The sequence below is a fragment of the Lissotriton vulgaris genome, chromosome 7 (assembly GCF_964263255.1).
Source record: "Lissotriton vulgaris chromosome 7, aLisVul1.2, whole genome shotgun sequence".
NCBI classification, from domain to species: Eukaryota; Metazoa; Chordata; class Amphibia; order Caudata; family Salamandridae; genus Lissotriton; species Lissotriton vulgaris.
Genome location: NC_141695.1, coordinates 994,198,848 through 994,215,296, shown reverse-complemented (window position 1 = coordinate 994,215,296; position 16,449 = coordinate 994,198,848). Strand labels below are relative to the sequence as shown.

Below are 16,449 nucleotides of genomic sequence, written 5' to 3'. Positions count from 1 at the left end.
TACATCACACACAGACAGACACAATAAATATACACGTGTGTAAATCAACGTGCAGGAAAAATTATATAAATCAATGAGGAATATAAAGTGTAGGAATCACATTATCATCCATACTTGTAGACATTATATGTTAAGAGTGTATGGTTGGGGGAAAAAACCAAAGACTGGATATAAAATGTACCTCACTGATTAGGGTTGTCTGTGCTAACATGACTTTATTACTTCCTAAATGAACACTTTTTGCAAACTTAGAACAATAACAGATTGAGAAAAAACAATATGGAACTAAACCCAAGAAATGAAGTTTGCATGTAGCTTGTTGATGCTGGTAAATTAATCTCTGTGTTACATTAGAAGGATAGAAACGTATGAACTGGAAGTAACAAAAGCAGTATCCCACTAACTTATAAATATTAATACAAATCCGATAGCTATATGTTGCACTATATGTTTTCCAGCCGGCACATTAAAACTCTATGCTACTTTTTAAACTGTGACTGGACAAAGCACATAACTCTCTCAGAAATGCATTAACCACCAGAGCTATCTTACTGCTTCAATATTCTCAAAATTCCTGGGCACACAAAGATCTCTGCAGCAGGTGTCATAACACTGTAAGATATTTTAATATACATACGTTTGTGATCAATTAAGCAAGCTAGATCTGGTTCACTGCCACATTTGTCCAAGTTGCCAACTTCTTTGCAGCAGATTAGTTTTAATTTATGTGAAAACTAAGTGTCAAAAGCTGCTTTTCAAGCTCCTTCCCTTGAGACTTCACACCTTTCCCCCCTGCCACACATGACCCCCTAATTATGGGTTCCTGGGGTAATTTTGTTTACTAGCCCAGTAATCTGTTGGTGAGTCATCCTAGGAAGAGAGGCTGTATTCCCCATCTGCCATCTTGTGAGAAGTTGAAACAGTTTAACCCTTTCGATGCTGATGACGAGCTCAGCTCGTCATCACCAAAAGGTGTCGTGTGCTGATGACGAGCTGAGCTCGTCATGGTGCCACTAAAATGGCATTTTCCAGCACAGGGGGGGGAAACGCCCAGCAGCCATGTGGTTAACAGCCCAATTTGTACTGGTTAAAGCTCGTGATATTTTCTGGCTCAGGAAAGGCAAGTGAATTAATGGTCATGACATCAAAAGTAAGTAAGTAGATAGGTTATGACCTAGGGTTTAGTGTGGACCCTATCGTATTGCTGTATGACTAGTACAGAGCTTTGATAATTTCATCTGTGACATAATTCTCGGGTACGAGTCATGTTTCCATGTCAGCTCTCTCTCTCTCTACATACATCAAATGCACACGCGTGGTTGGCATGCTCTGATTTTTCAGTGTTATTTTATCTCATTTGCTAACTTGTTTCTTTTCTTTTCAGATACTTCAACTTAAGGAATTTGAATAATTATTCAAGCATCTTCATTTATTCACCATTTCTTATCTTCGCCTCTCCATTTCAATTTCGATGGACTTTCCTTTCTCAAGAACTTATTGATGCTGATCCCTTGGAACTTTCCTTTTTGATCCACATTTAAAAGAGGCTGTTTCCTTAGTGCTCATGCCTTTCATACCTCTTGTTCATTCCATTCTAGAACTATTTGTTTAAGATGTACTGCGGCTGCTTGTGAGTGCATTAAAAGATAATGCATAATGTTAGCCTTCGTGTCTTTAATGAAATCCAGATTCTCTGGCCATGTTAATAGGAGAATCGCAATTTGCTTGGACGAAGTACAGGTTTTTCTGTTAAGTTCATCACGCCGGCACGTAGCCTTCCTTACCTGAAGTGGTCCTTCAGTTTCCTTTAGGCGGGGAGAGCGCTGTTTTTTTTAAATACCTTGCGATCCTGTTCTTTCTTTTTACATCATTGTCCTCATTATCTTTTCTTCCTTTTTACTAATCATGTAGAGACAGTACATTGCTGTGCTAGGGATAATTTAGAACATGGCAGTAGCCTACTTCAGTAGAAGTGTGGATGCGCATGACCTAATTTGACTGATAATATTAGCCAGTCCTTAAATTGTTAAAAAAAATATAAGTGCCAGGGACAAAGATATTTCTCAATAGGCTTGTGTGACCTACTGTCACTGCAGACTGCGAAGAGCTATAATACTGGTCCGGGCGAGCTGGTATTTTGTCCTTTTGCTGTAGCTGAACAGTTAAACACTCTGATGGCGGGCACAGACAGACCGGACAGACATGTGATAGACTGTTATAAATATGTGACGATTTTAAGAAATAAGTGTGTCGCTGAGCACCGGCGAAACATGGGCGCAAATTAACACCAACATTGGCACATTTAGCTAATTGGCAGACTCCAGATCTGAACTTGTTTTACTTCTGAATCTGATTCTGAGCACCCAGGGAGAAGAGCTGTGCCTTGGAACACTTCACTTCTCATTAGGAGGGCTACATCAACTTTCTTACAAAGAAAACTCTGCCACTTATCTTGAGCTAGGGCTAATTTTTGTATTCATTTTCATGTTCTATCATTCAACACCTTTTTAATAGCAAAAAAATATTTACATTTCCCACATTTTATTGGAATTGCGGTGAGGAGGTAATCCGTGTAGAGGAGGACCAGCCATTCATTGCAAGACCTTGAGACTTGCTGTTTGCCACACTATCGGTATACATTGTGACTTTTTTAGTGCAGCTGAGCATATCATGATGCCTTTCAACTTACACATGATAACACAGCCCCAGCACTAATACGCTTGAAGGTGCTTTGCCTCACAATGAGGTTGTGGGCAAATCTGCTTCCTGCTGCACTTTGAGATAGGTTGCTTTTTGTAGTGCGCTCTTTTAGGACAAGCGCTTGGATGTCCCATTGCTGGGGCAGCTACGCAACATAACATAACATGATTCAGAAAAATCAACTTTGATAGCAGTGATGGCTGGTAGGGAACGGTGGTGGGGGGTCGCAGCCAGGGGGGAGTAGAAAAAAACTGAAAAAAAGGATGCTGACTTACAGCAGCGTTGTGGTTGGTTTGAGCACCGTGGTTCATCACTCAAAGAGGGACTGTGAGGCAGTGCATATTCTTTACCCAGGCTGTACAATAAAGCAGGTGGAGGACATGTGCACTTATGGTGTACCCACTACTCCTCCCTCTGCTGGCATCATGCGACTCCAGCCCTCCCCGCCCAAACATGGAGCTTAAAGGCAGATACAAAAATAAAATGATAATAACGTTCTATTATTTTCATTTTATTTTTACTTTGCTCTATACTTAGAGTAGTGGGGCGACGATCACCCACCTTAGCGGAGGAGCCTTCCTGTTTGATAGATAGGTTGAAGAGTATGGAAGTGGAGTTGTTTACTTATATATTCATTTCCATGGAGAAAGCGTATTTTAATATTATATATCAAAGTTGATCTTTCCCTCTGACTATTCTATACTCATCCTTTTTTTGAGGTCTGGAAAACCTGTTACCCAATGACACAACGTGAATCTGAAAGCAAATTTGACCACATGATCAAAAGCATACATAGTGTGCATTAGTGTCAGCATTCTGGCCACATATAGATAAATTACTGGACCATAAGTGGTGCCATTTATTGTACCATCAACGCTTCTTGACAACATTACTAAATGTTCATTTAAGTTACTAATAGTATGCTGATTATCTGACCGTCATTCTTCTTTTTTTATGTGTTGCCTTTGCAAATGACCCCCTAATTGTTCAATCTTCCAAAGTTCCTTCACTGTGTCAGAGGCTGAACAGATATGGCTATATAGCAACAGAAGGTGTATAGTGCCCTTTTGTATTTCGTCTTTACCAAAACCCTCAAATTCAAAGTTTACCTGAGAGCAATACCACAAAAGCAGATTGGTAAGGAAGTCAGTGCACACACACAATAGCATACATCATGGCTGTCCTATATGTGCAAATGATACACAGATACATAAAACCATCACTTACCTGGAGGTCCGCCCACATTAAGGCACTGTGTGACCAATTTCAGCTGTCCTCTGCTCTATTGACTCAAAATCAACTTTACAAATTAGTGAAGTTGTTGGAAAATTGCCTTCTCTGAAGGGTCACCCCAACATTTTGCCTTTCTACTCCTCCTTTATTGATCTTTTTGTTTGCTGTAGGACTCTGAAAACTTTATCACTGCTGACCAGTGTTACAGTGAATATGTTCTTTCCTGTAAACATGGTATAGTTGGTTTACACCTGATTGGCATATTTAATTTACTTGTAAGTCCCTTGTAAAGTGGTACACCACATACCTAGGGCCTGTAAATTAAATGCTACTAATGGGCCTACGGCACTGATTGTGCCACCCACACAAGTAGCCTTTCAAACCTGCCTTAGTTCTGTCACTGAAGGACCGGTTTGTAAAGTTTACTCCCACTTCTACTTGGCATTTAAAACTACTTGCCAAGGCTTAAACCTCCCTTTTATTACATGTAAGTCACTCCTAAGGTAAGCCCTTGGTAGCCCATAGGACAGGGTGCTGTGTAAGTAAAAGGGCATTTACTGGTAAGGTTTTCATATCCTGGTAGTGACAAACAGCTACATTCAGTTGTCACTATTGTGAGGCCTACTCCTCTCATAGGCTAGCATTGGGAATTCCTTAATACACTTTTAAGCTGTAATTCCCAATTTGAAATGTGAGTTGCATCATGTTTTATATATTTGGAAGTGTAATGATAAATCCTCTTTGCTGGTAAAGTTGGAAATAACATTACTATTTCATAAATACAATTTTCAGAAAGTGGATATTTCTCTGCTGTTAACTTAGATCTGTGTGTCTGCAGCCTGTCTCCAATACACGTCTGGGGTGGGTGACAGCTACACTTTGTGAATTCCCTCTAGTCAGCCACAAACATAGTAAGAGTGGGTGTGATAGAGATCTAATCTGCATTCTGATAGTTCTTTTTGGGCAGGCTGAGAGAAGGGGAACTAACACTTACACCTGAATAGGCAGTGTCCTGTTTCCCACACAAAGGGCTGATTATCCCCACTCCCACAGATAGACTGGCAAAAAGGGCTGGGATTAAATGGGACCTATGCACTTCAGGGGCCTGCTCTGTAGTCACCCCCACTTCATAGGCCCATTTTGATATACATACTGGGGCTCTGATCCTACCAAGACAGTTCATTACTAGACCTGTGAAGAACTCTGCCAGGAGTAAGGACTGCTGTGCTACAAAGATTGCAACTCTGATTGACTGACAGTTCTTAAGGAACTGTTTTACTGCTGTGCTGAGCTGCCATGCTGCCTGAGGATCTTTGCCCTGCCGAGGATTTTTTTAACGATTTCATAAACGTCTACTTAGGCATTCTTATTTTGTGATGTAGTAAGAGAAATATGTGAACTGTCAATATGCCCTATCTCCGTTTCTTCGGTAACAATTCTGTATTGTCCCAACTCCTTCCACCCACCCATTTTATTCTTGCTAAATCTGATGCCAATGTGTTCTTCTGACAATGCCATTTTTGAATCCCTTCACAATTTTCTTCTAGAAAGTCATACAAAAGCACAAAAAGCTATTGACATCAATAAAAAAGTGGTCATGACTCACCAGTAACATAATTCTTTAGGTCCATTTCGGTGCTGAGGGGGTTATTGTTCTTGAACATGTACAAGTTGAATGGAGCTGGATCCTTGCCAATATTTTTCCACCTTCCATATTCTGGTGATGCCCATCGCCCCGCCAGGATGTCATAATCTCTTTGAGTAAAATGCACCAGTTTTGTCAATGGGTCTGACAGTCCCCCATGAAAGCCTATCACCAACTGGAAGTTAGGATTGGAATCTAAATATATCTCTCCATATGTTGTGTACTGAAGCTGTTTGATCATGAGACCATTGACACTGAAAACTGCCAAAGGTGTGCCTGTGTTATCGGATGCAATATAATACTCTTCACCACTACTGCTTTCCATGGCAAAAAGGTGGCTCTGTAGATCATAGTACAGTGAGGTTATTTCAGAGTTAGAATGGTTGTAGACATGGGTTACTCTGGTTGGATTGTGAAGGTCTGCATAAAAGAATTGAAGGTGATGACCCAAGTTTGTTTTATAGGATGCCCTGCGGCCTAATCCATCATAACGGTACTGAATGTTCCACCCACTGACTTTGTTGTAAGCTCTAGTTAGAAGCCCTTTTGAATTGTATTCAAATATGTCTGAGCCCCGTTGGGCCAGGAAGCCATCATCATCAATTTTGTACTGCACATCACCAAGGCGTGTAATTCTGTCTCGCAAGTCATAACGTAACGGCATTAATCGAGCACTATTACCAGGATGTAGTAAGTGAAGGTTTCCATTCAAATCATAATTGTAGCGCCAAGTGGGTCGATCGTTTACTGCCACATTTTGCAACTGTCCATCTCCATCATACTCATAGGTATATTTGGTTGTGTTGGCATACGGACCTAGTTTTAGCTCTCTCTTGGTAACTCGTCCCATACTGTCATACTGGACAGTCATCCAGTACATTAGCGATCTGAATATTTCATACTGAACTTCTTTGATACGTCCATGAGTGTCAAAATGTTTAGTGAGTGTCATCACAGCTGTCGTGATGATTTGGTTCACATCATAATGGATAACACCAAATTTGCCAAAGTGCTCAATTTTGCCTGAGATATCATCGTAACGGTAAAGCTCAACTGGCAGGGGAGTTTCACTTATGACTGGCTTGATGCTTGCTACTCGAAAACTGTTATCATGATATGTGTAGTCAATTCTCGCATTAACCATGCCTTCTTCGGAGAATCTGTAAATCTGTTTGTCAACCAGTGGTCCTATTTTTCGATAGCGGATCGTGCAAGAGAATGCACCGCTCTGCAAGCTAACCATTTTTAAGACTCCAGTGGTTTCATCATATCCAAAGGTAACTGCGGTGCTGTCATACACAATTTCAGACAATTTGGACAACTTTCCATACTTGTAGAAGACTTGTCGACCAGTTCCAAGGAAAGATGTTTTCAGAACCCTCCCATCCTCAGTGAAGTCAAAGATGACAGAAGCGTTGCTCTCTGGAGGGTTGTAGATGTTGCGAATGTAGCCAATGGATGTGTGAGTGGACATACTATGGCGGGCAACACTGGGCATGGTGACTGCTTGAAGGCGGTCAGAGGCATCATACTCAAATATGTACTGCCTTTGGCTCTGGAGTAGGAGCACCATGGACTGTGAAAAGGAGAAAAACAAAGTTTATGTTCAAACAGTGCAGGATCTTGAACATTCACATTCACAAACCTTTAGAAATTCGAAAATATTGTTCATGAATGTGTGTATGCTAATTAATAGTCGACTGTTCCTAGCTCTTAATTTTTATCATGTAAAATAGAAAAAATAACAGCACAGCTTTTTAGTTTTGTTCATATTGAAACTGTTCTGAATCAATGTAAACAGTTGAAAAAAGAATTAAATAAATGGTTTGGTTAAAGCTCTAAGTTCATCAGGGAAAAGCATTTTAGCATTGTCCAGGTTAATTCAGTAGTGTATTCTTATTTGGGCAGCATAATGAGTAACAATTTTCATTCAGTAACTATAAACTGATCAAGTAGGTTTCTTTTATTAAAAACAAAGAACGAGATAGATGGGAATATTTGAAGAATATCTGTTTGCGGCAGAGTAAAAACGGGAAGCCTCGCTGAATGTATACATCATTGCTGTTCTAGAAATGAGCAAATTTACGTGACTAAGGGCCAGATGTATCAAGATACACTTTTGCGATTCTCAAATAGGGATTTTTAAGGAATCGCTATTTGAGAATTGCAAAATGGTATGTATGTAGAAATTTGCTATTTTTTTAGCGATTTCTTAAAATTCCTTAATTGCGATTAGCAAATTGCTAATCGCAATTAAGGAATAATTACCCAGGAGGCCCATAGGAATGAATGTGAAAATATTCTCAATTTGCGAATCACAATTTGCTAATCGCAAATTGAGAATAATTTCAAGGGTGCAGGGGTGTCCAAAGGACACCCTGTTGCACTCCTGAAATAAGCATGGATGTATGTGCATCACATGGCACTTTGAAAAATGCAAAAATGGGCATTTTTAAGAAATTCGCAAATTACCACCAACTTGAAGTTGGTGGCAATTTGCAATGCCTTAAGGACAATTAGCAATTTTTTTTTGCTTCATACATTGCATTTAGGAAATCGCAAACTTTGAGATTCCTTAAATGCAGTCGCAAAATAAGGAATCGCAAATTTACGATTCCTTATTTTGCACTGAAATTTGCTACATACATACCATTTTGCTCAAATGAGTTCGCAAACGCCGAAATTCCGCAAATTTTGGCGTTTGCGAACCCATTTGAGCTTCCTACATCTGGCCCTTAGATTATGTCACCAATTTTTTGCATTTCATTACTTTTCGTTGTCAATAACACTGCTTCTAAAATGTGAGACACTGAGCCTTGTCCCAGAAGTCCTTAGTGTTACAAATACTATGGCATAGTAAACTCCTTTACACTGTGCCCCTGAGCTTTGCATATTATAAGCCTGTAGAAGGAAGAGTGCAGAAACGTTTCTAGGCTTCTCTTCTCAGCTTGCAATGGCACTAAGGATGTCTGTTGTTATGGTGATGGTGGAGAACATGACACCAACTATGGGAACACTCAACCAATTTAGCTCCTATTCCATGGAACTCATTACCTCCAAATATCAGGAACACTCCCAATCTCTTGGTGTTTAGAAAGGCAGTAAAGACATGGCTATTTCAGTAGCTTAATCATCTTGCTCTTCTCTCTCCCTGCTCCTTAGCGCTGGGACATCCCTGTGCAGTGACAGCCATGCGCTTTATAAATCACATCAAATAACGTAATATAACAATTCAACACAGGCCATTCTATCACTAAACAGTTTTCCATCATACGTATTGTAGCCCACCGAGGGCAAAAGACTCTGTGAACCAGTGCTGGGTGTTGTGGGATAGTCACCTCTTCTCCGTCTACACTTAAAATATGTGGCTTTTCTATAAGGGTGAGATGCTGCAGAAAGTAGAGGTCAGTCACATCAAAGGGAGCTCACAATTTTGTATATTAGGGGATGAACAAAAGGCAGCACTACAAGCTCACTCGCACAGTGGCGGCTGGTGAAGTTCAAGAGTGGTGGGGCTGGGCTTGGCTAGGATGAGGTGTAAATGGGGGTTATTTAGGGAGGAATCGCGGGTTGCATCAGGGGTTCATGTTAACGGTGCACATCGTTTTTTGTGAGATCAGTCATCATTTCCTCATCTCATTCTTTTTCAAGGCTATGGTACTGGCATGAACTTACAATTCCTGAAAGATCACGTCTCTAGCTAAGGACGCACATACTTTCATTGCCTCTCTCTTGCTGAGACCTCTCTCAGCCCTGCCACAAGATTCGGTTTCCTTGCAGTTTGATGTTACTCTGCCAACCCCCCAGAATGCCAACCCACCCAGGCTGAAAACAGGCTAGAGCCCGCATGCGCACCTCTATTAGTCACACTTCAGCTTCTTGAACAGAAAAATAACTTGCAATTTTATAAAAATAGTGTATTTTGATCCTTCTTATTGTGTTTTTGCTGTTGCTCCAGAACAGGGCTGCCGAACGTAGATTCAAGATGGCTAAATAAAATGCATGTCAGATATTTAGGATAATCACTGGCAATCTGGATACGTTTGGTTTAGAGACACAGCTGCCCCAAAACTACTCCCAACAGTTCAGGCATGCCTTCAAGTTCACCAAAACAGACCCTATCCCAGGCATAGTGTGTCTGTCTGGCAAGTGCTTTTACAAACCCTTTGCTCCACAGTTTGTGTACATCCTCGATGCAGAAATTTGAATCCTCCTGAAGCTGCTGCCAAGCCGGCCAACTTCAAGTGATTAATGGACAGCGAGGCTCAACACCAGAGAGGAGCAAAGGATAAAGGCACAGGGAAATCAGAGAGCAGCAATCCAGCGAGTCCTGCCGAAAACTTAAAATGAATAAAATCGGCATAAAACATGGCAAATGTGCACGCTCTCAATCATGTTTAGGTAGTGATGGGGATTTGCTGAAAAACGGCTGTTTATTGTGACGGTAAAACACATTTACCCATCACCCATCCAGGTCGAAAAATATATTTAAATTGACCTGGTCACCTGGATTATGGTCTTCAACATATTGGCGGCTAGCGAGGCCCAGTTAATACATGTTTCCCTCTACTTACTACGCCTGGTGGTGATCAAATCACAGGTTTGAGGGCTGTGGGGCACTGTTGTACCTGGAGGGAAGCTTCAACAGACACACGCACCTCCGTCTGCTCCTCAGCTCCCGGCTGCCAGTGAAGTTACACAAGCTGGAGCTCAAATGGCTCCCACGGCCCTGCAACGCGGGAAGCAGACACCTCGAACCTGCGCAGTGTGTTTTCAAAAGTACTGATGACATACTGCGCAGACTCGATTTCTCAGCTTCCTGTCTGCATCCTCTACCCCACCCTTTTCCAGCTCGTCACAGGGTGGGACACACCCCACTCTGTCAAGAGTTGGGAAAGGGTGGGGTGACCATAATCAACACACCATGATTGACATGAAGCCCCGGCCGCTGCAGGGCTTTACCCTGAAGCGCCCGGGGCTTTCTTTACGCCCATGCCATTAGGAGGTGGAGTCCGGTGATCGAGGCAATGTTTTTGCCGAGCTGATGACCTCACAGGCCTCAGGTCGGTGAGATCGTCAGCCCGGCAAAAGCTGTTCACTTTGGACGTTGCTGGCAGTGTGTGACTCATGATGACTCATCAGTGCAACAAACAAAGAAGCAGGTGAGTGACACTGTGCAGCAGCACCGGCCCCAAGCAACGAAATGTGTATCAATTTTTTTTTTTTTAAAGAAGCAGATGTAAACCCTTTTCTTTTATTTTGTCAATGGTATGCCCTGGGGTTAAAAGTAAAGGGGACGGCACTCGCAGATAATGCCTGGGGATTCTACCCCAATGCACCTCCATAAACCTGACCGCTCTGAATAGTTTGTGGTTAGGTTCCTGCACAAATGGAAAAGGTCCCTGTGCTGTAGTTGAGTCAGATGATAAAGGTGACCCTAGAGAGATCCACGCCCTTTTTCATGACTTACTATTGGCCCTCATTCTCATTTCCTTGCATTTAGCAAGTATTGGGAAGTCTCATTAGCCTAAGATTATGAAGTACCATTAAAGAACATCCATATTTATGTCTTAAATATTGTGAAGTGGAAATAGAGGTCTCCATAGACACACATCTGAAACACGGGGGCATATTATCAAGGACAGGCGAAACATTATCGCCGCTTTTATCGGCAGGAAACTGCTGATAAAGCTGCGATAATGGCCTTGATAATATGCTCTATGGAATACCAATCGAAGCCCATGTTAGATGGGTTCACATCTAACATGGGCTTCGATTGGAATTCATAGAGCATATTATCAAGGCCATTATCGCCGCCTTATCAGCAGTTTCCTGCCGATAAAAGCGGCGATAATGTATCGCCTGTCCTTGATAATATGCCCCACAGTGTCCTTCTACACCTCATATCGAATCACGTACCTTGATGCAGATTATTCCTCAGTATAGTAAGCACAGTACAGCACTAAGAACGGGGGCAGGTTCTCCTTACTGCAGTGAAGGTGGCTACTTACAGTACATCACAGTACTGCAGAATATTACAGAAAAGTGATAATGTTTATTCCATGCATGCAGAAACACTAACAGTGGGACTGAGCTTGAAAGGAGAAGGGTGAAAGACTCATTCCTTCATCTTTGCAAAGGATGAGATGAGCATGTTTACAATAGATGTATTGACCCCCTTGCAGAACATTTTATACCTTGACTCGTGCTTATATTCGGCCTCGCTGTTATGTAAAATTCCAGCTCACCTTAGATCAGCTGAAATATAGGAATGATCCCTGTCTAGTGTTTCAATAGTTCCAATGACTTGTCTAAGTAAATCCATAGTCATCTTGTTAATGTAACATTAAGAAGACAGAAACCACACTGACAATGTTTGGGCTCCGGCACTAGTGGGAGTTTTAATGCTTTATTGCTAGCCTTTTAATCCAGTTGAGTTATCAACAACCACAGGCCTTGTGTTGTTCAAATCCCTGTGTTCTAGATATGGTCTGGATCTATTGTTCATCCCCGTGTGCCTATTTCCTTGATGTAATCAGAATGAGTGGCCTAACAAGGCTTTCCTGGACCCTAATTCAAGAGGGGACATTAAGGCTTCTTGTTGGGTAGTGAAAGACAGACATAATTAAGGGAATTCAAAGACCCTCTCAAATCTCTGATCCTCGCTCTCACTGCACTTGCAGCACCAATGATAGATTCTCCCCTGATTGGCTGAAGAAAGTGCAGTTTGAGCTTGTCTACTCACTTGGTTCATGTCAGAGTTCAAGGAGCTAAGAACAATGTGTACCACAGAAAAATGAACCCAAAGCCCACTATGATATCCCTTAAAGTACTTAAAATATAATCAGGTTATGTAGAAAGCACATATGAAGAAGTCCTTACTCCACTTTCTTTTTCTCATTTATTAATGAAAGATGACATGAATAATGTGGATGGCTACCTGTCATATATCGTCTCTGCTACATTACCTTCGATATGCAAATATATTCGATAGACGTTTAACATGTAAATGTGTAAGACTTTCACAAATATCAATGGTGATGGATCAGTTTAGTGGGATAGTTGTAAAAGTAATGACAGTACAAGCCTTTAATAGCAATGTTTCTTTGTATCAAAATGTTCATGCATAGTCACAGAGTGGCAACAAATCCTTTTTGGCTTAATGATGAGCACTGTTTTGAGGCAGAAATATTATAGACTCACTTTTTCAAGGTATGTGTAACTCCAGACTTTCCCATCTGCAAATGTACGAGAAATAATCCGTCCTTGCTTGTCTATCTCAGTCCGTTCACTCATAGCGCCACGTTGGAGTCCGGCCAATCGCCCATTGAAGAAGTAAGAGACGTTGACAGGAGCAAGACCATTGCTAGGAAGCCAAAGAAGCGGGCGTCCCAACTGGTCATATACTATCCTCAAAGTGAACTTCCGGTGGTCATCATAGATTTTCTCTGTGTGCGAGTTTCTATCAAAGTCTATGGAGAGCAAGTTTCTTCCATGCACCTGGGGACATTTTGGAAAATTGTGAAAAGTCATCAATCAATATGAACTTAAAAAAACACACATACTGCAATTTATTTTTACCAGAAAGCTCAATTTACAGAGATTTGTTCTGAAGGCTCTAACGGAACATGGATTACATTATATCGAATTCTGTGTGCTTTGTTAGTAGTGCTTGCCCTGAGTACCCGCCCGCATGATTTATATGTGTACAATATTGGGAGACACCTCAGCCAGTTGTGAATATTCTGTATGATTTGGATCCGAGTTCACAATATATTGTGCCTTACCCTGGGCTTAGTCATGTTATATCTGAGCACATGTCGGAGAAAATATACTTTAAGAATTACACAAGAGCTGAGACATCCATGGTCACCCCGGATTCTGGTCTGGTACTTAAAGACCAAGGCATGAGATGAGGCTGGGAGGGGGCTGCGAGTGCCCAAGTATTTCCATAGTCATTGAAATTCATAAGTCAGTTTTTAAATCTGTACACACATGACACACACTCGTAAGCATCAATGGCACATAAAGCTCATCTAGGTTGCCCATTTCGCTAATGTGGCATCTGAATGGTCTTTAATTTGTACTGGCACTATAGTCCCCAGATATAAACAATGACTCCATAAACTTCGTCATCACTTAGGTTTAACAAAAAACATGTTTATCTCTATGTTACTCTGATATCCCACTCAAACCTTCATTGTTCTTGACTAATAAATTGTTTCTGTATCTAAGAGTGACATATAGATAAACATCCTGCTTTCTCAGGTGTCACTTTCTGAGTAGAAGTTGCCATTATGATCTTCCTTTTAGCAACCAGATGTAAAGAACAACTGGATTTGCTCACCCTTGGTGTGGTTTGGTGTAATCACTTAATGCACTTATTTTTGTCTCTTTTGCCTTAACCCCTCTTCCTTTCCCATTCAATAACATTGAGTTATTATCATTTTATTTTACTACTGAATAGCAGTGGGACGATGCTCTTCCGCCTGAGCGGAGGAGCCACCACTGATTAATGCACCACCATTTGATGCCATTTTATTAGAATACTACACTTAAAAAGTGGAAAATTACATCGTTGCATAATATTTTTTTCATGAAACAACTCAAGATTGTGAAAGCAATTACTGAGAACCACCAAAGCACGCATGTGAACACTTAACCTGTCACAAGCCGCACAACTGCACATACCACTGTTCTAAAAAACAGTAATGTGCTATGAGTGTAGACCACTGCAAGCCAATCGTCTGAGTAGAAAATTACAAAAAATGATTTACGATAAAACAAATTTTATGTCACTATTGTAATAAAAGTACTCCACAAAACCTCAAGCTCCATTCGCAAAATCACAAATGGTTCCCCTTTGCAGAATCCTATACTGGCACCTTAAGTCTGAAAAGATGTCTGCACTGGATGTTTTTTTATGTCAAAACCATGAAAGGATGTCCTTAGTTTGAGTGATACCTTTTCACTTGAGAAATGACAACATTATCTATGATTCAAAGAAAAATGGTCAAGCACAAGAAGAAAAATCAAACACACACAAGCTACAGTGTTTAGCCCCTGTTTCGTTATATGTGATGCTACCTACATGGGTGTAAAGCTGAGGGAATGGATTAGCATAAAGCAGCATTTCTTCAGCACATTCTGTAAATTAATTTACAGCCTCTAGAGAACTTTAGTTTTCAGCTATATTGGCTTGGTCTGGACCTAATATGGCAACCTGGATGTGAAAACCTTTGAAGCCCATGCCCAACTGAACTCAGCCTTCCGTTGATCTCATTGTGAATGACAGCTGCAGTGATGAAGGGGCTACTACCACCACAAAATGGACCCGAAAAGTTATAGACTCTCAGAAAATGACACACATACAACAGCTTCTGTTCATTAAAAGACATGGAAGGCAAGTGGCAAACAGAAATGATGGCAAATAATATATCTGAATTAACCTACTTTCCTTTATTGGTGAGCATTTGTATCCTTAAAATTTTGTGGCCCCTTTTCAAATGCCACTGAGTCTTCGAATCACATGAGGCCATTTGAGGAGGACTCTTTAATGTGGGCTTCACTGCAACATGGAGGGTTTGGCTGTAGGTTCGCAAGTTAGGTACGTTTTCTTTTTGTCATACTTTTCATCCAGTCATGATTTAACTGTTGTTTCTGAGGAAATAATCTTGGGCTGTATTATAGGAAGTGCCCTGGCGGCACAATGGGCGTGTGCTCACACTTTGAGTACCCGGGGAACTTTAGTATTACAGAAGGGATAGCAGACGCTTGTGCGGCCTCTTCTGTAATACAGATAGCACTGGTGCACATGTAGCATCCCTGCTATCTCTAATGCATTCCCTCCTTTGCCTGGGATTGTGCCTTCATGCAGATGAGGGAATCTCTTTACCTCTGCGCCCGCACCATATTATGGACGTGGGAGCAAAGGCAGAAGAAGCTGTCAGGAGGTGCACTGAAGGTGAACTACACAAAAAAAGTGGCACCCTATCAGTGCACCCTCTGATTGCAGCCGTTTGATGGGGAAAAGGGGTACTATTGACCTCCCAGACATCCACTTGGGGATGCAGTCGCTCACTCCATCGGCCTGCAAAGGGATCTCTAGTCCCTTTTTGAAGTGCAGGCGGGTTGCCAGCTGCGCAGTGAATCATGGAGTGGCTTTGAAGCTGATGCTCCATATTTCACTTGAATGCGCTGCCCCAGGGCAGCATGAGTTTGCGGCTGCCCTGGGTGGCAGTGTATTCACTATAATAGTGCACACTTTCAATGTTTGCGCACAGGGCACCCATTTAAAGGTGATCTGTAGCACAAACAGGAAAAGTGAGTCCTATATGTACTAGGGTCCCTTTTGTCTCACAGATGACTGTCCTCAGAAAAATCAAGGGCAACAATCCCTTCAACGGACCTGGGTAGATTTTATGTGAAGAATTTCCTGTGAAAGTGTGAGGCATTTATTTATTTATTTTTTATCTATAAAGTTTTATATAGCGCGAACAAGATCCCGAAGGATATCAGAGCGCTTTACAATAAATTGGTAGAGAGGACAACATGAAATAAACATAGTAATTGAGAAAAGGAGAAAAAAACAAAATACTAAAACAGTAAACAAAGGAACAAATATAAGGTACAACATTGCCTCGGCCGACCTCCTCACACTGGCAGAGAGGTAGGGCAGGCGTTGTCTTGTCAGCAGATCGATCTGTGGTGTTATCTTTTTGCCTTTATAGTTGTTGGAATATACCAATTGAAGTAGGGAAGACAAGACTTGACAGGGCTGTCCTAACAGCTGTATTCTTTGTATTTTTTATGAGTGATATCTTTTCAAGGTATATGTCATCTGAATATTTCTTCAAATCATGGAAACCTAT

At 41.3% G+C, this 16,449-nt stretch overlaps 1 protein-coding gene across 1 annotated transcript in view; it reads right to left on the bottom strand.

Annotated features, from left to right (window-relative positions):
• LOC147702831 (teneurin-2) overlaps positions 1-16,449 on the bottom strand; it is a 1,317,719-nt gene that overhangs the window by 24,842 nt on the left and 1,276,428 nt on the right. Inside the window, exons 26-27 of the mRNA XM_086931409.1 lie at positions 12,782-13,078; positions 5,540-7,154 (exon numbers count right to left, since the gene is read on the bottom strand). Coding sequence (XP_086787535.1) covers positions 5,540-7,154; positions 12,782-13,078 — 1,912 coding nt within the window. The remainder of the gene's footprint in view (positions 1-5,539; positions 7,155-12,781; positions 13,079-16,449) is intronic.